The sequence below is a fragment of the Dipodomys merriami genome, unplaced genomic scaffold (assembly GCF_024711535.1).
Source record: "Dipodomys merriami isolate MVZ:Mamm:240054 unplaced genomic scaffold, mDipMer1.0.p SCAF_55, whole genome shotgun sequence".
Taxonomy (NCBI): domain Eukaryota; kingdom Metazoa; phylum Chordata; class Mammalia; order Rodentia; family Heteromyidae; genus Dipodomys; species Dipodomys merriami.
Genome location: NW_027206124.1, coordinates 6,630,277 through 6,655,043, shown reverse-complemented (window position 1 = coordinate 6,655,043; position 24,767 = coordinate 6,630,277). Strand labels below are relative to the sequence as shown.

General features: G+C 43.7%; 1 protein-coding gene across 2 annotated transcripts in view; it reads left to right on the top strand.

Moving 5' to 3' along the window:
- Positions 1-24,767, top strand: part of Mov10l1 (Mov10 like RNA helicase 1) — a 73,202-nt gene that overhangs the window by 9,473 nt on the left and 38,962 nt on the right. For both annotated transcript variants that reach the window (XM_069999793.1, XM_069999792.1), the window contains exons 3-10: positions 1,271-1,433; positions 7,039-7,151; positions 7,682-7,866; positions 11,588-11,731; positions 13,111-13,352; positions 13,711-13,837; positions 16,146-16,340; positions 18,974-19,088. In XM_069999793.1, the coding sequence (XP_069855894.1) occupies positions 1,271-1,433; positions 7,039-7,151; positions 7,682-7,866; positions 11,588-11,731; positions 13,111-13,352; positions 13,711-13,837; positions 16,146-16,340; positions 18,974-19,088 (1,284 nt within the window). The remainder of the gene's footprint in view (positions 1-1,270; positions 1,434-7,038; positions 7,152-7,681; positions 7,867-11,587; positions 11,732-13,110; positions 13,353-13,710; positions 13,838-16,145; positions 16,341-18,973; positions 19,089-24,767) is intronic.

Here is a 24,767-nt window from a genome sequence, read left to right as displayed (position 1 = left end):
AGAATGAGCCAGATGCCATTGACTTACACCTGTAATTCTATCTACTCAGGAGACTGAGATTAGATCACAGTTCAAAGCTAGCCTGAGCAGGAAAGTTTCTGAGAATCTTATCTCAACTACCAAAAAGCTGTTAAGTGGAGTTATGGCTCAGATGGTAGAACGCTAGCCTTGAGCACAAAAGCTTAGGGACATTGCCTAGGTCCCGAGTTCAAGCACCAGTACTGGCACAAAGTCTGTGAGATTATTATCTCCAATTAAACAGAAAAATGTTGGATTGGAAGCATGATTCAAGTGATAAGAGCACCCATTAGTCATGAAAGAGAGGTGAGAGCCATGAGGCCCTGGGTTCAAGCCATAGTACTGGCATACTCATATACACATGAACACAGACACACACGTGCACAGGCTTGGTATAGTGACATATATCTATAATCCCAGCACTCAAGAGGGAGAATGAAGATAATCATGAATCTAAGGTGCCTAGCCTGAGCCCTAAGCCATCTATGAACAGATACTAATTTTACTTCTTTTCTAATTTAGATGTCTTCTTTTTTTTTCCTGATTGCTTTCATGTAGACTTCTAGTACAATGTAGAATAGAAGTGGTAAGAGTGGGCATCCTTGCTTTGTACCTTAACCTAAGGGAAATGCTTTCTATCAACATTGGGTTGATGTGCATTTGTGGTCTTTTCCTAGTTTATTCCTTTATTCTTAGTTTATTGAGTATTGTAATTGTGAAGGGATGTTTAATTTTGTCAAATGCTTTTCCTGCATCAAATGATATGATCAGTGATCATTTTCTTCATCTTATCAATATATTGACTTGAGTTTCATATATTTTGAACCACTTTGGCAATCTGGGACAAATCCCACTTGATTACAGTGTCTAGTATATCTTCACATATTGCCTCACTCCGCTTGCCAATATTTTGTTGATTTTTGCATTAGTATTCATAACAGATTACTAATAGGGCCTGTGTTCCCCAAAATATGAGTTGAAATTAATTCCCCAAGGTGATAATATTGGTATGTGAGGTCTCTCTGGGTTTATTGGGCCATGAAGGCAGAGCTCTGATGAATAGGATTCATGCCCTTATGAAAGAGACCCCACAGAGGTCCCTCAATCAAAGTAGTTCCTACCCAGACCCCAAATCTACCACCCTTTGATCTTGGGCTTCCCAGCCCAAATGACTAAGAGGGATATGGGCCTGTAGTTTCCTTTTCTTACTCTTCTTATATAGCGGGTTAAAGAATGATTTGTTTTCTTGCAGGTGGAAGCTGTGTCTGATAAATGGGAAGATGACAGCAAAAACCAGGATCAAGGGCTGACAGACTCCAGCCCCCGTGCGCTGATTGGCTGTGTGACTTCCTTGATGGAAGGCGCTGGCTACATCAATCAGACCACATACTTCTCTCTGGAGAGTGTGTGTGAAGGTAGCCAGATGTTTCTTTTTCACATTTTAAATTAGGGTTTATGTTTTGTAAAGGATGACTTTTGTTGTTGTTGTTGTTGTTGTTGTTGTTGTTGGTCGTGGGGCTTGAACTCTGGGCCTGAGCGCTGACCCTCAGCTCTTCAGCTCAAGTGAGCACTCTACCACTTGAGCTACCCCGCACTTCCAGTTTTCTATTGGTTTATTGGAGATAAGAGTCTCACAGACTTTCCTGCCCGGATTGGTTTTGAACCATGATCCTCAGATCTCAGTCTCCTGAGTAGCTAGGATTACAGGTGTGAGCTACTGGGGTGCCTGGCTGTAAAGGACTTCTTAATGGGTTAGGTTTAAGATAGCTACGTATTGATTGAAAGAATCAGGTTGAATGCCTGCCTCTGTAGATGTTCCTTTGCAATTGGCTCAGAGGTTCACTGTTTAAATTCACATTTTCATTTGTGAATAGTCACTAGGGTCTGAGTAGTTGTCCTGTCCATAAGATTGCTAAGTTACTGATCTCATCTGAAAGTAGTACATTAGTCCAAGAACACTTTTTTTTTTCCAGCCCTGGTCTTGAACTCAGGGCCTGAACACTGTCCTTGAGCTGTTTTTGCTCAAGGCTAGCACTCTTACCACTTGAGCCACAGTGCCACTTCTGGCTTTTTCTGTTTATGTGGTCCTGAGGAGTTGAACCCAGGGCTTCATGCATGCTAGGCAAGCATCCTATTACTAAGTCACCTTCCCAGCCCTAAGAACACTCCTAAATTACTTCACACATTTTAAAATAGGGCTTGGGATTACCTTATACCTTTCTTTTTCTTTCTTTCTTTTTTTTTTTTTTTTTTTTTTTTTTTGCCAGTCCTGGGCTTGAACTCTGGGCCTGGGTGCTGTCCCTTAGCTATTCAGCTCAAGGCTAGAGTTCTACCACTTGAGCCATAGTTCCACTTCCAGCTTTTTTATTTTTTTCCTGTTTATGTGGTGCTTGAGGAATCGAACCCAGGGTCTCATGCATGTAAGCCAAGCACTCTAGCACTGAGCCAACTTCCCAGTCCTACCTTATACCTTTCTATAAGTGTGTATCTGCTTTTAAATACATTTGTTTTCAGCTGACTTAAAGGTTTTCTTTCTTTGTTTTTTCTTTTTGTCATTCATGGGGCTTGAACTTTGGGCCTGGACGCTATCTTTAGCCTAAGGCTAACACTCGACCACTTGAGCCACAGTGCCACTTCAGGTTTTCTGGTGGTTTATTGGAGATAAGAGTCTTATGTATTTTGCTGCCTGGCCTGGCTTTGAACCCTGATCCTCAGATCTCAACTTTGTGAATAGCTAGGATTACAGGCATGAGCCACTGGCACCCCGCTTGTTTTTTAATTTTTTAATCATTTTTATAAAGGTGATATACAGATGTGCTACAGTTAGATAAGTCAGGAAAATAGTACTTGTTGTTGTTGTTGTTCTTGTAGGCTTGAACTCATGGTCTGGGTGCTGTCCCTGGGCTGTTTTTCTCAATGATAGCATCCTACCATTTTGAGCCATAGCACCACTTCCAGATTTCTGGTGGTTAATTGGAGATAGGAGTAAAGTTTCATGGACTTTTCTGCCTGGGCTGGCTTTGAAGCACGATCCTCAGATCTCAGCTTTCTGTGTAGCTAGGATTACAGTCCACCAACATCCAGCTTAAAGTTTTATTTATATGAATAATGATTTTGTTGATGTCATTTGTAAGGTTAATTCAACAGTTGTTTGCTGTGTTCTTGCTTCCTATGGTGGTGAGTATAGAACTAGACAGTGGAGAAGATCAGAGAGAACTCTTCATCCATGGAAAAAATATGTATAGCGCAGACAGGGAGGGAATGGGAAGCGCTGCTGGGGGAGGTGCTTTCTGAGCTTCTCAGCACTGTGCTACATGTTAAAAGATGAATAGGAGCAGGGTTTCCTGTTGCTTTAAGCATAGTCAGCTGCTATGTGGCCAGGGGAACAGGGATAGTTGGCATGGCCCTTGATCTTGATTGCTAGACCTGAGATTTTGAAATCTGTCCTATGAAGGAAACACTTAATTCTGCAGAAAGTTGCTTGCATTTATGTGGGCCCCTCACACATGAGCAGAAAGGCATTCTCAGGACAGATGGGAGTTGTTCTGAGTTGGAGTAGATAGGAATGTTTCTGACGATATTGACAGGAGGTGTAGACAAGAAGGTTTACCTGGAAGAGTAAAGAAAAGCTCAGACTGAGGGATTTCCTCTTATTGAAAAACTCAACTTAGGCACAGTAGATTGCTCTCAAGGCTATGTTATACTCAGAGATGTGAAAATTGCTGTTAAAATGTATTGACCATATTAAAAGAACATTCATGTGAGAAAATGCATGAAAACAGGAATCTGAAGCAGATGTCAGAACATTTCTGCGAAGATCTAGGAAATACAGAATTGGCTGCCTGAGGCTTCTTTGGAGGCTCATCCTCTGTGGATGAGTAGCACTGTGTGGCTGAGAGTCACCACAGATAGCCTGAGAGGTCATGGCTTTGCTCATAAAACTTTGATAACCTAGACCTAAAGGTGAAACAAGGAAGAATTGGTCTGTTTTTAATTTCCTTCCTGAAGAGTCAGAAGATACTTTCTCCCAACATTAACTCACCAAATACTAGCGCCTTACTATGACAGGCACTGCTTCACAGGATTCCCATGTTGATGTCCTGTCCTATGTCCTTATGGATGTAGAAAAAACTCAGGCTGAAGAAGATGCTGTCCTCTATCACCCCATTCCTCCCACATAGGCTGGAGATGGAGACCTGCAAGGGTAGGGCTGCATGACCATTGCTGGAACTGTGCAGACAAAAGTGCACGTCTCAACACTTGCCATGCTGGCCTGGCGGAGCTAGTAAGACTGAGTACAAGCAGCAGGCCTGGAAGCTTAGGCTCTGTGAGGGGCTGCCTTGGTGGCCACTGTCTCTCCCTCAATGCCGTCATGGCCCAGCTCATGCCTCTACCCCATCCTGGTACAAACTCAGTACTTCCTAGTACTTCCTCATTGCTGATATTTTTCTGGAAAAAAATCTTTCAGTATCCTAATTTCTTAATATAATTGCCTGGGTAATTCATCAAAGTCGCATTTGTCCTTTTAATATCTTTATAAACTCAAATTGCTAACTATCTCTTTTTTGTGTGTGCAGGCCCTGGGACTTGAACTCAGTGCCTTGGCGCTCTCTTTGAGCTTTTGTGCTCAAGGCTAGCACTCTACCACTTGAGCCACAGTTCCACTTCTGGCTTTCTTGGTAATTAGTTGGAGATGAAAGTCTGACAAAGGAGCTGCGTGCTGATAGATCATGCTGGAGCTAGAGCTCATCTCAGCAGGCTGAGATCTGAGGATTCTGGTTCAAAGCCACCAGGGCAGTAAAGTCCTTGAGACTATTATTTGCAGTTAACCACCAAAAATAAATGGAAATGGAGCTGTGGCTCAAACTGATAGAGTGCTAGGCTTGAGTACAAAAGCTCAGGGATAGTACATAGGCACTGAGTTCAAGTCCCATGACCTGTCATAAAAAAGTCTTATGGAAGCTGGGTGCTGGTGGCTCACACCTATAATCCTAGCTATTCAGGAGGCTGAGATCTGAGGATCTCGGTTCAAAGCCAGCCTGTGCAGGAGAGTCCATAAGACTCTTTCTCCAATAAAAACCACTAGAAAACCGGAAGTAGCGCTGTGGCTCAAGCGGTAGAGCACTAGCCTTGAGCTGGAGCTGAGAGACAGTGCCCAGGCCCAGAGTTCAAGCCCTGTGACAGACCAAAAAAAAAAAAAAAATCTTATGGGCTTTCCTGCAAGGGCTGGCTTCAAACCATGAACCTCAGATCTCAGCCTCCTCAGCAGCTAGGATTATTATCATCCATAATCTGGCTCCCAGCTAGACTGACTGATTATTTTTGAACATGTAGGTTTACCCAGTTTCATTGATCCTATTAGAAAATACCAGCCAGGCTCATGTCTGTAATCCTAGCTGCTCAGAAGACTGAAATCTGAGGATCAAGGTTGGAAGCCAGGCTTGAGTAGGAAAGTCCTTATGACACTTATTTCCAGTTCACCACCAAAGAGCCAGTAGTAGATCTGTGGCTCAAGTGGTAGAGCACTAGTTTTGAGCACAAAAGCTCAGGGACAGTGCTTAGGTTTTGAGGTCAAGCCACAAAATCGGCGCACGCACTTGCATGCGCGCGCTCACATACACACACCAGCTAAATTAAAAGTAGTGGCTTACTTGGCAAGCTTGAGGCCCTGAGTTTACCACAGTTCTTCAAAATAGTTGCGTTGCTATTTCTTACAAGGAAGGATGCAGGGAGTGTGATGGCAATTGATTGGAATATAGCATTAACATATTCAGAAATGTAACAAATCCTTTCTATATAACTGTTAAAAGCAAAAAAATGTTTTTCTTTAAAGTCAGATGCTGGTAACTCATACTTAAAACCTTAGCTGCTCAGGAGGCTGAGACCCTGAGGATTGTGGTTCAAAGTCAGCTTGGAAAGAGTAGTTGTGAGACTCTATCTCCAAAATAATGAGAAAAAGCAGGTCTGGAAAGCATGATTCAAGCTGAGCAAATAAGCCAATCGAGCATGAGGCTCTGAGTTTAATACTGCCAAAATAAAAAGTAACGTGCTTCATTGAAGGATTTTTCACACAAGTTGTATATTCTCAGGTCCAATCACAGAACATCACATAAACTCTGTACTATGCTCCAGTACTGGCATCCAGTTTTTTTTTTTTTTTTTATCATTCCCCCATTGCTTTTATGGCTATTTACAGTCTCTGTTCTCAATGATTGCAATGTGTAAAATGTATCAAAAACTAAAAATGTTGGCTCAATGTTTATTAAATACTTTTGGTTTAGCATTTCTGATCAAAACAGAACCAAAATATAAAGGGCTCACTTAAAAAAAAAAAAAAAAGCTGGACTGCCCAGCAAACTCAAAACCCAGAGTTCAAATTCCAGTACTACCAAAAAAGAAAAACCATCACAGGATCCCGTGCTGCTTTACAAAGAGCTCTTAGGGGTGTGAGCATTTGGAAGGTTCAGATGGTAAGGGCCCCAAAGAGAGCCAGCAGTGTCTGTTGTCCTGTTACCTTTAGCTTATTATTCCTTTGGTCTTGGGAGTTTTGTGGTTCAGTTTATGGTGGAGGCAGGAGAAGGCGATGGCTGTCTACTACTCATTTCTCTGGCATACCTCTATTACTTGAGCTGACAGCTCCACCTGTGCCTACACCTGCTGGATCCTGGAAGTTTCCACCAAAGGACTCCAGCTCTGCTCACTTTATCACAGTTGTTGGTTCCTTGGGGGGGTGTTTTTTTCAGGGGGTGGTATATTTTGTGGGGACCTATGGATAATATGCTGAATAGGCGATTGGTGTGGGAGTACCTCTCTCCTGTATGCTACAGATTCTGTCCTAAAACTTTGCTTTTTTAACCAGGATCCATCTAGAAGAGAATTGAGGGTGACAAACTTGTTTCTGACAGAAGGAGAGTGTTTTATTAAAATGCTCCAGTAGAATAGAAATGCTCTCAGTTTATAACCTCCTCAGCGTGTACTGCATACATGAGTACCACTAAAACCTTTCCTTGGTCATTTTAGGTTTTCAGCCATGCAAAGGAGACTGGGTGGAGGCTCAGTACTGGATACGCCCTGGAACATGGAGCAGCGAGGCTGTCTCAGTGAAGCCACTGAGATACAAGCGCGTTGACAAGGTAATGTGCTAGTGAATGGCTCCTCACACGCTTCTGCACGCTTGGCTGCAAGCAGTTACTTTCATGGCCCAGATCTTGGAGGTGCTGAGAACTGTACTAGGATAAAGCTCAGTCTTGGCCTGTGTCCCTAAGGAGGTATAGCCAAATCAGTATTTTCAGATAAGGAAGGTCTGAGTTACAGTGGGTATGTTAAAGTATTCTAAGGACCAAACACAGATGACTAGGGTTTGAGGTAATGAGGTAAGAGGGACGTGTGACTGGGCTTCCTTGTAAGCTAGTATGATGAGGGGAGGGGGATGGGAATGAGGAAGTACTGAGTTTGTAACAGGGAGAGGTGGAGGCATGAGCTGACCCATGAGCATTAAGGGAGAGACAGTGGCCACCAAGGCAGCCCCTCACAGAGCCTAGGCTTCCAGGCCTGCTGCTTGTACTCAGTCTTACTGGCTCCGCCAGGCCAGCATGGCAAATGTTGAGACGTGCACTTTTGTCTGCACAGTTCCAGCAATGGTCATGCAGCCCTACCCTTGCAGGTCTCCATCTCCAGCCTATGTGGGAGGAATGGGGTGATAGAGGACAGCATCTTCTTCAGCCTGGACTCCCTGAAGTTGCCTGAGGGGTACACGCCGCGGAGACATGACATTGTCAGCGCTGTGGTGGTGGAGAGCAGCCAGTCTTGCTATGTCTGGAGAGCACTTTGCATGACTCCTGTGAAAAGGTGGTAATGAGAAAGTGTTGCTTTGGGAGGTAAAAGTGGCTGCCTAGCAAGCATGAAGCCCTAGTACTGTATAGCTTCAAAACAAGGTCCGACTTAAGAGTACTTTGAAGAGTCATAGTCAAGTGCTGTGTAGTGCTTCCATTCACAGGCTGCAAACGCTGATCTGTAAGAGCATATTGCCTAGTAACATTGCAGCCTGCTCAAGTCTGTAAGTGCACTGTGGTGTTCACGCAAGACAGAATCACTTAAGGACACATTTCTCAGGACATAGCTCTGTTGTTTGTGTATGTGTGATTGTGTGTGTATGTGCACATGTGCATGATGGTCCTGGGCTTAAACTCAGGTCCTGCACGTTGCTTCTGGGCTTTTTTATTTTTCATTTGATTTTTTTTACTGAAGGCTGTTGTTCTACCACTTGAGCCATAGTTCTATTTCTGGCTTTTTTAGGTTAATTGGAGATAAGACTCTCACAGACTTTTCTACCCAGACTGGTTTTTGGCCTTGATCCTCAGATCTCATCTTCCTTAGTAGCTTATACTACAGGTGTGAGGCTCTGGTACGCGGCCAAGACTGTATTTTATGTCTTTTTTTTTTTTTTTAAACTAGGGCTGAGAACCGAACCCAGGGCCTTGGGCACGCCAGGCGGGCGCCCTTCCGCTGGGCTAAACCCCCAGCCCCCAAGACTGTATTTTAATAAGCCAGCATACAAGACATGTCAAGTCCTGTGTTGACTGGTGAAGAAGAACATGCCTTCTAGAGGGTAGCTTCATAGTTAAAGTGAGGTCAATCCTTATTCTTTTTTTTTTTTTTTTTTTGGTCCTGTTGTGGGGTCTGAACTCTGGGCCTGGGCACTGTCCCTCAGCTCTTCAGCTCAAGGCTAGCGCTCTACCACTTGAGCCACAGCACCACTTCCGGTTTTTTCTTTTTTGCTTATGTGGTGCTGAAGAATGGAACCCAGGGCCTCATGCATGCAAGGCAAGCGCTCTACCACTGAGCCACCTTCCCAGCCCAATCCTTATTCTTTTAAAAAATGTTTATCGTTATTTTAATTGTTATTAGAAAGGTGATGTGCAGAGGGCTTACAGTTATATAAGTCAGGTAAAGAGTGCATTCCTTTTTGGACATTGTTACCCTTTTCCTCTTTCCCAGTTTTTCTCTCCCATTCTTACACACAAGTTATGTAGTTCATAGTGTCTGCTGAGTACCACTGCTGCATTTGTTTCCCATCCATTTCTGTGCCTTTCCCTTACACTTAACCCTTATTCTTTTTTTTCTTCTTCTTCTGCCTGTCCTGGTCCTTGAACTTTGGGCCTGGGTACTGTCCCTAAGTTCCTTTTGCTCAAGGCTAGCACTCTACTACTTGAGCTACAGCACCACTGCTGGCTTTTTCTGTGATTAACTGGAGATAAGAGTCTCCTCTCTGAAGGGGCCCAAAACCTCCTGGGCTTTGAACTGTGATCTTCAGATCTCAGCTCCCTGAGTAGCTAAGATTATAGGCCTGAGCCATTGGTGACCAGCTTAACCCTTATTCTTACAGTAGTGGTTGTCTTAGTGCCTTTCCTGTTGCTGGCACCACAGTAGCAAAGACTGGATATGTTGTAAAAGGAAGATTCATATGGCCGTGGCCCAAGGTCAGGGACTGTATTGGTGGTGCTGGCAGTGCAGGCCTGGGGAAGCCTTCTTGACTCCCTCCTTCCTTTCCTCAATTCCCCCTCTCTTGTATGTGCATTCTAGACAAGTGCTCCCACCACTGAGCTATATCCCCAATCTCAGTGATTTTTTATTTCACTCACTGTACAGTCTCCTCAGGAGAATACAAATTCTGTGTAGAAAATAATTTGCCTGCTTTTCTGCCCCACATCTGCTACTTGGCTTGGTGTCTAGATGTGGCAGGTCAGACCTATACAACCTTTTGGGCAGGTACAAAAGAGGTGCAGGAAGGTTGGCTGGTCTTGCTGGACTGGAAGTAGTGTTATATACACACACTGCCTGTAGACACTTGTTTTTGGCCACATGGACCCTTGTTCCCTTCCCCATGGGATACTTTTCCTTCTGGAGCAGAAGAGTGAGACATGTGGCCTTCATGGCTCTTATTGGTCCCAGCACCTCTAGCTCCATCTGCCAAGCCATTGGATGCCAGGAAATAAGGCAGGCTGGCTCACTGACGTGAACCCCATTCATGGGTCTTATGGGCCTCAGACTCACTGCACATCTTGTAACTTAGCTCTGACATCTGTCTCCATGGGTCTGGGAAGTGAGGACTCTGTGGTGTGCCCAGGGTTCTGACTGCAGGGTCCATATGTGTCATGGCCACGTGAAGAGTACACCTGTACTATACACATGCTGTCCTGGTTCTGCTCAAGAACTCTTTCTGTGCCATAGCATGGAGAAGTTGCTGGGTTGGGGAGCAAGACATTGCCTCTCCATTTCCTCACTAGGATCACAGCCAGTGTGTGCTGGGCTTTGCTTATATCCAGGGCCCCTCCTTGCAGTGAGACCCCTCTTGTCTCCGTGTCTAATCAACAGTGTGACTAATGCACAGTGACAACTCCTAGCCTAAGCATCACCTAAACAGAGCTTGTCTTATGGGAGGGTTGATTAAGTAACCTGAGTACATTGCTGACTCTTCTTCCACCATATTGTGGTCTGTCCATTGGCCAGTGTGGAAAGTCTGCACAAGAGGGGAAGGGGAACAGGCTCTCCTGACGAGGTCACTGAATTTGTAGGCAGGGCCAGAAGCAGATTTGTTCTAGATGCCCTATTTTCTTTTTTTCCCCCTTTTTTCCTTTCCCTCCCATTTTTTCCTTTTCCCTTCTTTCTTGCCCCCTCCCTTCCTTTCCTGTTGTTTGTTTGTTGTGTTTTTTTTTATACAAAGTCTTACTATATAGCCCACACTAAGAGCCCTGTTTTCTTAGTGGAGTTGCACACCAGAGAAACATGCAAGGCCAGTGATCTGCTACAAAGAGCACATGTTCAGAGAGGCAGAAACTGTTTTCAGGGAAAGTAGAACCACCTCATTTTCTAAAGGCAAAACTTTGCATTTAATTATTTTTGTGCATAGTCAGATGCTAATGATGGGCATATGGTCTGAGAAATGTGTTATCAGTCAGGGGCTTCATCGCAGCAGACTTCATAGGGTGCCTTCCCCAACCCTACATTCCCCATCTTGCTGCACCTAGACCTTAGGCCTATGGCCTGAGCTGCGCAGAACACTGTAGGCAGTTGTCAAAGGCGAGTATTTTCGTTTCTAAACAAATACAAACATGAAGATACTAGCCAGTAGTTTTTCAGCTCCATTTTAATCTTATAGGATCACTTGTGTATGCAGTCCATTGTGAAGGCAGTGTTGTTATGCAGCCTATGACTATACTTCAAAGCAAAAAAAAATTTTTTTTGAAGCGAAAGTTTAGTGGGCCCTGATATGCTTCCCCGCCCCCGTTTCCTGGGAGGTGGTAGGAGGAGAGTGAAGCCTCTGGGAGGCTAGTTCAGAGGGTGCTTCTCGGTCTTCTTGACTGAGGAATTTGTGACATTCTTCTATGAGATGACTACATGTTCTGAGGAACTGTGGGGCTTGTAGAATCCCTGCCTCTAATTAGATGGTATGTCCGTGGGGTTGTCCCGCAGTCTGTCCTTGAGCGATGCAGGAGACAGCTGAGGGAAGGGGCACCAGTGCAGCAGCAAGGTGTAATGGTCCATCACCTTTCCTTGGTACTTCCTTCAGAGACTCCAACACTGTTGATGAGGTTCCTGAGGAGGTCTATGGAGCCCTCTTACTGAAAAACAAAGGTGATATTGAAGTTACAAGGATGACAAATTTCGGAACACTGAAGGAAGGAAGAAGTAAAACTATAGTGATCTGGATAGAGTAAGTATGCTTTTGAAGTTTATGAAAAAGTGGCACCAGTAGCTGTGTGTGTGTGTGTGTGTGTGTGTGTGTGTGTGTGTGTGTGTGTGTGTGTGTGTGTGTGTGTGTGTGTGTGTGTGTGTGTGTGTGTGTGTGTGTGTGTGTGTGTGTGTGTGTTACTGGGGTTTGAACTCAGCACCTCGTGCTTGGTAGCAGGCATTCTACTACTTGAACCACTCTAGCAGTCTTTTTTTGTACTGGTTGTTTTTGAGATGGGTCCCATTTTACGCCTGGGCCATCTTAGTCTGTGATCCTGCTTTCTGGGTCCCCATGAAGCTAGATGACAGGCTTGTGCCATCAGGCCCAGCTATTGGCTGAGATGTAATCTCAAACTTTTTACCCTAGTGGCATTGAACTACAGTCTTCAGATCTCTGCTTCCCAAGTATCCAGTATTACAGACTTGAACCTTGTGTCCATCTACTAGAAGATTTTAAACTGATTAAGAACTTCTATGAGGCCGGGCACCATTGGCTCATGACTATAATCCTAGCTACTTAGGAGGCTGAGATCTGAGGGTCTCGGTTCAAAGCCAGCCCTAAACAGGAACCTCCCTGAGACTCTTATCTCCAGTAAACCACTGGAAAACCGGAAATGGCGCTGTGGCTCAAGCGGTAGAGTGCTTGCCTTGAGCTGAAGAGCGAAAGGACAGCGCCCAGGCCCAGAGGTCAATCCCCACGACCAACATCAACAAAAAAGAACTTCTATGAGCCTAGTGCCTGTGGCTTCTTGGTCAGTGTCACTTCTAAACTTTTTACTTTCAGCCAGCTGCCAGTTGCTCAAGCCTGTAATCCTAGCTACTCAGAAGATTGAGGTTTGAGAATTGTGATTCAAAGCCAACCCAGGCAGGAAAGTCTGTGAGACTTTTTATTTCCAATTAACTACCAAAAGCCAGAAGTGGAACTGTGACTCAAGTGGTAAACCACTAGCCTTAAGCACAAAAGCTGGGAGAAAATGCCGAGGCTTTGAGTTCATGCGCGCGACACGCACACACACACGCACACACACACACTCAACCTTCTAGGAGGGAAAAACTGGGAGAGAGCAAGGGAAGGGGTAACATTATCTAAAAAGAAATGTTCTCTTTATGTGATTTATGTAACTATAACCCCTCTGTACATCACCTTTAAAATAACAATTAAAATTTTAAAAGACCTTCTATAGAGCCAATCATAGTTTTCTGTTTTTTCCCCTTGAAAAATCTTTTAAAAATTTCACCCCAAAATATTCTCATAACTGGAATTCACAAAGGTATTCATGAGATTATATTCTGTATTTTACAGTAACTGCTTGTCTCAGCTCTGGAAGCCCTTTGTGTTCATGGCTCCCTTTCTTTTCCCAGGAATAAAGGAGATGTTTCTCAAGACCTTATCAGCTGTAAACTGGCTGGCTGGGATAGAGCTCAACAATTCAGATTTCGGGCACAGGACAAAAGTCAAACCTGCTCAGAAACATCTTTTGCTTCAGTTCTTGAGAAGAAGCATTTTCCAGACAAAAATGTTAATTCATTAGAAAGCAATAGGAAAAACAAGCCTGAGGAACGTCTGGACAGCAACTGGGTAAAGAAATCATCAGTCTCTCCAGGTGAGATGCTTCAGCTGATAGACTAAGGGCCAGGGTTGAGGCCATGTGACTATAAGCCAGCACGTTTCTGCTGCATGCCCTGACAGGTCTTTGTGCCTGACCTCTTTGGGTTTGGATCCTCTGCTCCTAAAGGTTGGGGTTAGGAAGAGCGACAACAAAAAGTAGCTTGACCAACACAAATATGCACTGGAGGTGGTAGTCCCTGAACCAGGGAGACTGCTGGGGTAGCTAGACCCCACCCTTCTAACTGCTTTCCCTGGTTGGTTAACCACGTTCATGAGTGAGCATTCATTTCTAGCATTGTTAGGAGTAATGTACCTTTTGGTCTAACTTTGGATTTAAATTTTGTTTTTCCTAGATGATTGTGCCTGTGAAGTAAAAAGTGAAGAAAAAGAAAACATTTGGGTAAAGAAGCAGAAGCCACAGCCCGGAGGGCTTATCCTGCCAGGGGAGAAGACCTCCATTATGGTCACATGTGATGCCAAGTAGGAGCTGGAGTTTGGGAGAGCTTCCTTTACAGCTTATCTATGGTGCTTCTTAGGTTGTGTTATGAAAGCATCCATGATGTGATGCATCTAAATCATAAGGGAAAACATTATTTCAGAAAATGGCCACTAAGGGGTGGGATGCTGGGCCTTGACTTCCGTCCTCCTCAGATGATGCTCTTAACAGTGTCCATGACTAATTCACGTGTTTGAGTCCTGATATTGGTAGTTATATCAGGTTCTGCAGTGTGTCCTGATGTCCCAGCCTTCTGCTAAGCTGTACTTCTCTCTACCCCTGGAATCTAAGCTGTATCTTTTTTTTTTTTTTAATTGCAGTTCAAATCAGAGCTTTCCAGATGTTGGGCAAGGGCACCGGTGGCTCACGCCTGTAATCCTAGCTACTCAGGAGGCTGAGATCTGAGGATCAGATAATGGGCAAGCGCTCTACCACTTAGTTTCCCTTAGGCCAGCATAGTGGGATGAGCCCTGAGGCTAGAGGAGGGAACAGAGAAAATGCCAGACTTGAGCTTCTCTTTTCCTAAGTGGCTCAGCCACTGGCTCTCCAAGTCTATCATTGGTTCCTCTGTTCACTTGGTCACCTCCCAGCTGGACATTTGCTTCCTAGGCCTCCTTACCGCCCATCAGTCTTCCAGTTTTCTAATCCTAGATCTTTTTGGAGATACAAACTTGATTAAATCACCACTTTGCCTCAAGCCCATTAAGATCAAATTGTAGATGACCATTAGGCATATGACCTTTCTTCAGTCAGCCATGTGAAATGTGGCCTGCTCAAATGGGTTTTTATTGTGATAATGGGTAGGCAAGAAGGCATAAGTAAAGGATAGTGTACACACATACTTGGAGCTACAGCCACAGCTGGGAAAGGGCAAGTAGGTGGTGCCATTTTTTAATCACATAATAGTTTTGGCTTAAACTTGAGAATGCTGAAAATATTTTTCCTATTTGAGAATTACCAAAAGGTCTATTTTAGGTGTTTGATTTATTTTGAGAAAATATTATACTATTTCAGAAAGTAAAACAAAAAATGTAGAGCTGAACACAGGCCCTAGGTCCTGTCCCTGAGCTTCTAATTTTATTTTTTTTAATTATTATTGTTACTATTTTTTGCCAGTCCTGGGGCTTGAACTCAGGGCCTGGGCACTGTCCCTGGGCTTCTTTTCTTCAAGGATAGCACTCTACTATTCGAGCCACAGCTCCACTTCTGGCTTTTTCTGTTTATGTGGTACTGAGGAATTGATCCCAGGGTTTCATGCATGCTAGGCAAGCACTCTACCACTAAGCCACATTCCTAGCCCCTCTAATTTTATCTTCTATAACTTAACTGGTATGCCTTTGTGGCACATCAGTCCCTGACTGATTATGTATGTATGCATGCTTGTGGGTCTGAGGTTTGAACTCAGGACCTGGGTGCTGTCCTTTGGCTTTTTCATTTAAGGCTAGTGCTCTTATCACTTGAGCCCTAGCTCCACTTCTGGCCTTTTTTTTTTTTTTTTTTGGTAGTTAATTGGAACATTCATGGACTTTCCTATACAGGCTGGCTTTGAACTGAGAGCCTCAGATCTCAGCTTCCTGAACAGCTAGGATTACAGGCGTGAGCCACCACCTGAAAGTAATTTTTTTTTTTTTTTGTTCAGTCATGAGGCTTGAATCCAGGCCTGGGCGGTGTCCCTATGCTCTTCAGCTCAAGGCAAGCATTCTACCACTTGAGCTACTGTACTACTTCCTGTTTTCTAGTGGTATATTAGAGAAGAGTCTCACGGACTTTCCAGCCCGGGCTCTCTTTGAACCGTGATCTCAGATCTCAGCCTCCTGAGTAGCTAGGATTACAGGCATGAGCCATTGGCGCCCAGCAAGTAAAAATTTAAAAACAAAACAGTCAGTATGGCATGCACTTTTGTAATTCAACTACTTGGAAAGCAGAATAGGGGAAATACCATTTCAAGGCCAGCTTGGCAAAAAAGTTAAAAAAAATTCTCATCTCTACAAAAAAGTTGAGCATGATAACATGTGCTGTGTCCCAGCTCAAATAGAAGAATCCTGAAGTAGGCCAACCTGGTTAAGAATAACGAGAAAAACTGGGGGGGGAGGGGGGGGACATAGGAGGGGGCTGGAGATACAGCTCAGGTGGTGGTAGAATGCCTGCCAAGGCAAGCAGGAAAAGAAAACCTCAGCATGGCTATTGTGTTATAACTGTCATGTCCCTTTTAGGAGATGTAATCATAACTTCCATATAGGAAATCACACTGACTTTTATAACTAAAACTGAATTTCATTTTGCTTTTTCAAGAAGCCCTGGCCGATGCAAGGAACTCCTTCTGCTCTGTTTTTCCCATTTTCTCATTGGGCGATACCTTGAAGTGAACGTTGTGAGTGGGGAGGAGGCACTGATAGCTGTGCGTGAACCGTTTTCATGGAAAAAGCCCAAAACTCCCCAAACATTGCCATCTACAAAAACCACAGTTGTTGTGACAACCCAGAAAAGGTAATGTTTGGAAATAGAACTGCAAAGTTCCCCTCAAATAACTGATAAAAGCCATTTTTTAAGATATAAAAAGGTAATGTAGGTTAAGAGTATAGGTTTGGTCAGGACCCATCTGAAAGCTCTTAATGTTCTGGAAAAGCAGATATGTATCCTGGCAGACAGCAGTTATAACCCTGTCTGGGTCAGTGGTTTAAGTGAGACTGGTGTTTGGGCCTTTTCTAATTGCTGTATTTGGGGATAGGGTACAAATTTTATTTTATTTTTGTCTGTACTGTGATTGAACTCGGGGTCTTGTGCTTGCTAGGCCAATGCTCTTTTGCTGATCCATACTCCCAACCCTATTTACTTTAGTTATTTTTCATATAGGTCTTATTTTATGCCAACCCTGGACTAGACCATGATCTTCCTATGTATACTTCCCCTTCATAGTTGTGGTGACAAGCATGTGCTTCTGTGCCCAGCTTTTATTGGCTGGGATGAGGTTCATAAGAACCTTTTATCTAAGCCAAGAGGCTTGAGTCTCTGATCTCTGCTTCCCAAGTAGCTAGGATTATGGGCATGAGTCACAGTCACCCAGCCTCTATAGAACTTTGAAGGTCATGTTCCATGCCTGCCGCTGCTGTTGTGTTAGGAGTGAGAGCAAATGCCTGTGCACCCCCAGACTTGCTCCTCACTCAGGGGCCTCAGGGCACTTTTGTGACAGGATAGATTTCCTCAGCTCTATCCATCCTCGCCTTTCTCCTAGGCCAAGCAGATTTTTCTTTCGTTTGGTAACAAAAAAAACTCTGGTTGGTAGATATGTGAGGTATTTGATGACTTTGTTTCAAGTAGTGAGCACACTTGTCATTTGTTGCCACTAAAGATTTGAACTCAGGTGCTGCCCAGACCCATGATCTCGAAACACCACTTCTCTAATACTAGAAAATGCCACAGATCACGTTGCACCAGTAAAGTCTTAAAATAAGAGACAATGGCCAGTTACCAGTGGCTCATGCCTGTAATCCTAGCTACTGAGGAGGCTGAGATCTGAAGGTTACAGTTCAAAGCCAATCCACACAAGCCAGAAGTTGAGGTATGGCTCAAGTGGTGGAGGTCCAACCTTGAGCAAAAAATAAGGGACAGTGCCCAGGCCCTGAGTTCAAGCCCCAGGACTCGCAAAAAAAAAAAAAAAAAAAAAAAAAAGAAGGGCCTGCCTTTCCTCACATGATTTGGACTGGCAGACTTCATTCTGACCTCCTATCTTTAGCTTCTTCTTTCTCCTTCATTTCTGTAGCTTTATTAGATTTGACAGTGGCATTGTTCTTTGACCTGATAAAAAAAAAGTTTCCATGAGTCTGAATGGATCCTGATTTAGGGGAAGATAGGAGCTTGAGGGTGAACCCCAGTTTCCCCAGAGAAATGATCACAGCCAAGAAACAACACTCAAAGGCAGGGCCTGTACAGTCCAACTTTCAGTGATGTACGGGTGTTGTTTCTAATTACTGCTCTTTACAATGGTAAGAGTTCAGCTTATTAGAAGGTTAAAGACGACACTCGTCAAATTCCCTGTTAGAGTATTTTAGATTTTGCCAGAAAACGACGCAGACATCCAGGTATAGAGAACAAAGAAAGGTTTATTGCTGGGAAAGGGGCAGCAAGACCCCTTCTCATAAGAGAGAAGTGAGAAGAAGCGCCAGCTATTGTGTGAGGTGACCTATATAACCTAGGAGGTCTAGGAGGGGCTCAAAAGGACTAGGGGGTGAAGACCCTGGTGTGGATGTGAGGACCAGGGGCTTCATCATGGCGGACTAAGATTTATGGCTGTTGCCCAAGTAGTAGATAAGGGGCCTTGCAGCTGCCCAGACCTGAAGGTTACTCTAAGGGGCTCTTGTTGCCTTATGTTGGTAGCTGCCCCAGAGGAGTGCCATCCCAAGGTAAAGAAGCGGGGGGGCGGTTGGAGGCTGATTATTTACTACCTTTACTAAAAGGGCCTAATGTTGCCTAGGAAGGGAGCATGCTAAGCTGTGGAGAGGGGAAGGAGCATACTAAACTATGGGAAGGGAGCTCATTTTAACCAACAAGCAGATACATTGGCTCATACTGTAATCTCAGCTACTTGGGAGGTGTAGGTAGGAGGATTGCGGTGAGGTTAGCCCAAGGAAAGAGGTATAAGAGCCTGTTGTACTAAAACAAAAAAGGACTGTGGCGGTGTAAAAGTGATAGAGCAATTCTCTACCAAGCTGAATGAGGCTCCCTTACCATAAAAAAACAGAACAAAAAACTACAGAATCTGAAACACTTCTTAGCCCACACATTTCAGAGAAGGGATACTTAATATATGCATTGTATTGAGATTATTAAGAATTGGTTTTGCTGGGTGCAGGTGGCTCATTCCCGTAATCCTAGCTACTCAGGAGGCTGAGACCTGAGGATCACAGTTCACAGCCAGCCGGGGCAAGAAAAGTCGGTGTGTGACTCTTACCTCCAATTAACACAAGAAAACCAGGAGTGGCACTGTGGCTCAAGTGGTAGAGCACTTGCCTTGAGTTGAAGAGCTGAGGGACAGCGCCCAGGCCCAGAATTCAAGCCCCAGCACCAAAAAAAAAAAAAAAAAAAAGCAATTGATTTTAACTTGTGAATTTATCCCTTTTAAGGAACTCAAGACGACAACTTCCAAGTTTCCTTCCACAATATCCGATACCAGATAGATTGAAAAAATGTGTGGAACAGAAAATTGACATCCTGACTTTTCAGCCATTACTTGCAGAGGTAGGAAAAGTATCTGAAGGCCTATGGGATGTTTACCCAACCACCACTCAAGCCGTTTTCTGAAGAACTGGAAGGAGCTTTTCTTAGATTCAGACCTCATGTTGGCTCCCTCTTTGTGACAGCAAGAGAGGCACCTTGGCTTTTCCTATGGTATTCGCACTGTACAGCAAGAGGGGTGAGAGTGGAGACTAATGCCACACCTACACCTCCTTCTGTTAGGCAGGGTGGCATTGTGAGGAGCAGGAAACTTTCCACAGGCAACAGAACCCCAGTAAACTAGAGCAGATAGGATAGGCTCCGAGAAGAGTTGAGAAAATTGGCATCTCAGGGAAAGACAGAAAGAACTGCCTGGTGTAAAGTGCAGGCCACCCCTCCTGAAGTCAGCAGCCAGGTAGTAGCTGTGAAGTAGGAGATCCTTTAGCTTTGTGTCCAGCAGGCAGCTTGATGGCACAACACTGGATGAACATTGCTTCCTGTCTGGTAGTGTCTTTAATGGAACTTTGCATGAATGTGAGAGAAGCAGGCAAGGAGAGCATTGGGTACCACCTTCAGGGAAAGCAAAGGGGCATATCTTTGAGAGGTTGCAGAAAAGTCTAGAAAGGACAAAAGTTTTCAGTGTAGCACTGGGTGGGAAGCACTGCCCTGTCCTAAGAGATACCTGGTGTAGGATTTTGAAGACCAGAGGAGTGGTTCTGAGGGGTGGTGAATCGTCTGTGTGATTCGCAAGCAGAGGCTGGGCCAGCTGGAGGGGGGTTGGGTCACCACGCAGCTATTGTACAGTCGTCGTAGAGTGATTGATGAGCTGAGGGTGGGAGCCAGTCAGGAGAGATGGCAGCCTAAACAGGTGAAAGAGCCAGGGGCACGCACCATAGACAGAGTGGAAAAGGATGCGCAATCCTCTGGCCAGGTTCTGGGCCCTCAGGGCTCCAGACTGTTCACGCTGCCTGTGAGGTAGGCCTAGAGTTAACTGTTTGGAGTTCTGATTGACATACAATAAAGTCATGAGATAGTTTAAATAAAATGTGAAATGTCCCCTGCAGGCTTATGTGGGGAAGATTTGGTCCCCCGCTGGTGGCACTATTTTGGAAGATAGTGGACACTTCAGAGGTAGGGCCTAGTTGGAGGAAACTTTAGTAGCAACATGGTATGTTCTCAGTCCCTTACTGTCTGTGCTTCCTGACCACCAAGGGTTGAGCAGCTTTGCTTTATCACATCCTTCTACCATGATTTTCTGCTTCACCACAGGCTCACAGCTTTGGAGAAAGCCATGGACTGAAAGCTTAAAACCAAAATAAATCTTTTAAGTTGTTCTTCTCAGATGATTTGGTATAGAAATGAAAAAGGCACATTGGGGTAGCCCTGGTTGTTCAAATAGGAATCTCAAATCCAACACACTACCATAAAGGAAAGAAGTTCAAAGGTTACTGTAGTTCCTGGCAGGGAGGGAATCAGGGCAGTCCTTTGTCCCAGGCCAGGCCAAGCAGGAATGAGGGTCAGGCAGAGGCAAGCTGTGTATAAAAGGAAAGGGGATGAGGATCATGTAAGACCCTGACATGAGAGTCTGGGAGGGGAGGGAAGCTTTAGTCCTTATTCTCAGTCATGAGTTTCCCAGTCTGGTTATAGCATTTGTTCCCAAAGGCCAGTATGGCCTCGTTCCCACCACACACGCGGACACACACACACTCACACTCACTCTCTCTCCCCCCTCCCTCCATCTCTCCCGTCCCCTCTATATACATAGATGTATGTCTCCACGTGCATATGTATTTTATACATACATGTATTATGTCTATACATTTATGCATGTATCTGTATGTGTATGCAGATATATGTACACATGTGTGTATGTATACACAGTCGCAACTTGGGATGTGTATACGTCTGTGTTTAAATTGGACTTCTGCTTGGGTTTTTGCACCTGTGTTAGTGGTGCTGATCTTCAGTCTGCTTTCCTCATAGTGACTTTGTCACATGTCCACACATTATTGTCTGACCCTATGGGACCACTTATTTCCTAGAAAAGGGTGTATAGGACTGCTGTTTACCAGCAAAACCTCTGTATGGAGTTTTCTTCTTTGTGGCAAGTTTTGGGGTTTTTTTGTTTTTGTTTTTTGGTGGTCATTGTTGTTAATGTTTGATTTGGTTGGATATTTTTTAAGGTTCTGGGGTTTGAACTCAGAGCCTCATGTTTACAAGGCAGGTACTTGAGCTGGTTTCTTTTACGTGTGTGTGTGTGTGTGTGTGTGTGTGTGTGTGTGTGTGTACATGTACATTAATGCTGGGACTTGAACTCCACTGTTTTTTTCACTCACGGCTGGCACTCTACCAACTTAAGTGAGCCACACTGCCGCTTACTGCTGGTTAATAGGGAATTAGTATCTCTAATTTGTCTGCCTGAATTGGCTTCAAACCACAGTTTTTAGATCTCAGCCTCCTGAGTAAATTCAGCATCTCACCAACTGACCTTTTCTTCTCCTCCCTCTTTCTCTTTCTCTCTTTCTCTTTCTCTCTTTCTTTCTCTCTGTCTCTCCATCTCTCTCTCCATTTCTCTCTCTCTCTCTCTTTGTACTTGTACTCAAGACCAAGGCACACTTTCCTTTAGCTTTTTCACTCAAGTATGATGCTGTACCACTTGAGCCACCCCTCCCCTGATTAATTGGAGATAAGAGTCTCATTGGAGATAAGAGTCTCATTCTTTCTTGCTGGCTTCGAACTGTGATCCTCAGATCTGTTTTCCCAGTAACTAGGCATAAACAAGCAATGCCTGGCAATGCCTAGCAGTTAAGTCATTTTTTTTCGATTGTAGAGATACTGTACAGAGGGATTACAGTTACATGAGTAAGGTGTCAAGCATTGTTACCCCCTCCTTTGTTTTTCCCCTACCATTCTTTCCCTCCCCCCCAATTGTAAATTTCGTTTGCAACATGGTATCTTGTATATCTCATTGTTACAATGGATCAAGCTGTAGCCTTGTTTCAGCATTTTGTTATTTCCCTTCCCCTCCTCAAATTAGAAAATTGTATACACAAGACACAGGGTACCCAAATAGCATACAATGACAACAGGGCTTATACCATGGGGGAAGAACATACAAAAGAAACAAAAAAATCACATAGTACATTATAAGTACATTAAAAAACAATAGCAACAAAGGTAGAACCTCTCCTGTCCCTATCTTAGGGTTCATTTCACTTAGCATCATCTTATATGATTATATGTACATAGCTTTTGACCTTTTCTGCTTGTCTGGTAAGGTTATCCTAGACTTATACTAGCCCCAGTCATCTTTTCTTAAATGAGCTTTGAAAAATTTTCACTTGAAAATAATTTGTCCACTTTATCTAACTTGGTAATTATTTGTGTGTACTTATTTATAATATCAGTAACTATCCTTTTGTTTAGAGAACTAGATGTTGGGTTTTGTTGTGTTTTTCTTTTATTCTGTTTGCCATTTCTACTTCAGTTTTAAATTTTCTTCGTTTTAGGTACTTGGTTTGTTTTTGCTCTTTTTTCTAGTTTTTATGGAGGAAGCTAAAATAATTTTATTTGAGAATCTTATGCTTTTTCTAAGTAGGTTGTTTTGTTTTGTTTATTGGCCAGCCCTGGGGCTTGAACTCAGGGACTGGGCACTGTCCTTGAGCTGCTTTTGCTTAAGGCTAGCACTCTACTACTTGAGCCAGAGCACCACTTCTGGCTTTTTCTGTGTATGTGTTACTGAGGGATTGAACCAGGGCTTTATGCATGCTAGGAAGCACTCTACCACTGAGCCACATTCCTAATCCTAGAGTTTTGTTTTGTTTGCTATTGTTGTTGTTTTTCTGATGTAATGTCTTTACTGTGTAGGCCAGGCTGATCTCAAACTTACTTTGTAGCCCAGGCTAGTCTTGAACTTAAAATCCTCTTGCCTTAGATCTCACGAGTAAGAGGACTACAAGTGTGTGCCTCCATAACTGGTCTTAGTTATATAGTTTTTCGTAAGCTTTGAAATCATGAAGTGTAAGTCTTCTATATTTGTTCTTATTTTGCCTGGGGTTTTTTTTTGGTTGTTCAATATTGCTAGGGATTCCATGTGGATTTTAATATGGGGTTTTCTACTTTGTAAAGAATGTCATTGGAATTTTGATAAATTACATTAACAATGTTGATCACTTTAGTCAATGTGACATTATAATATAAAGCATTCTAATCCATGAATGTGACATGTGTTCCCATTTGCTTATTTAATTTTTTTCCACCGATGTGTTATAGTTTTTGCTATACATTTCAGTCACTTCTCTGGTTAAATTCCTAAGCATTTTATTATTTTTAATGTTGCTATATGTAGAACTATCTGGGTAGTTTCCTCTTAAGATTGTTCATTATTAATGTTTAGAAATGTAGTTGAGAGCTGGGTTCTGGCTTATGCCTGTAAACCAAGCATTTCAGTAGGCTGAGAACTGAGAAGGATCATAATTCAAAACCAGCCTGGGTAGGAAGGTCTATGAGACTCTTTTATCTCCATTTAACACCAGAAAAAAGCAGAAGTGGCACTGTGGCTCAAAGTGGTAAAACACTAGCCTTGAGTACAAAAGCTTAGGGAAACAGCACCCAGGTTCTGAGTTCAAGACCCATGACCAATTAAAAAAAGAAGGAAATGCAATAGGACACTGGTCGCTCACATTGTAATCCTAGCTACTTGGGAGGCAGAAATATGAGAATTACAGTTTGAAGTCAGCCCAGGCAGGAAAGTCCATGAAACTCTTACCTTTAATTAACCACCCAAAAATTGAAAGTAAAGCTGTAGCTCAAGTGGTAGAGAAGAATAACTCAGGGTCAATGCCTGGATCCTGAGCAAGCCCCAGGACCAGCACCAAAAGAAAGAAAAAAAGAAATACAACTGGTGTGTGTGTGTGTGTGTGTGTGCGTGTGTTACTAGTTTATTTGGGGGGGGAGGGTTGCTGTTGTTCTTTTTAGCAGTGGCAGTACTGGGGTTTGAACTCAGAGCCTTAATTGCGCTTGCTAGGCAGATGCTAAGCCATTGCTTTTTGTGTTTGACTTTATATCCTGCTGCTTTTCTTTTTTGCTTATGTGGTGCTGAGGAATCGAACCCAGGGCCTCATGCATGCAAGGCAAGGGCTCTACCACTGAGCCACTTTCCCAGCCCTATCCTGCTGCTTTTATGTGTTCACATTATTAGTTCTAACAATTTAGAACTAACCTTAATCTGAACTTAATCTTTAAGAAGTCTTTTTGATATGCTGCTGTCTGTGTTCAGTTTGCTAAGGATGAATTCACGGCCTTACCACTTAAGCCATTCCTCTAGTCCATTTGCTTTTAACTGCTCTTCAGATAGTCTGTACTTTTACCCAAACTGGGCTCAGACTTCTAGTCTACCTATGCCTCTTGAGTAACTGAGATTAGAGATGTATACCACCATGCATGGCCTGTTTTAGAGATAGGGTCTCCATAGCCTTGTTTTCAGGGCTAGAGGTTGAACTCAGGGCCTTGTGTTTGAGTCACACCTCCAGCCTAAAGTCTTGATCACTTTTGCTTGGGCTGGTCTCGAACTGCGATCACTGTTTTTGCCTCCTGAATAGATGGATTATAGCCATATACCACCACACCTGGCTTTGTTAACAATTTTTGCTTCATTTTTCTTCCTCCCCTCCCTTCCTGCATCCCTCACCCTCTTTCCGCCTG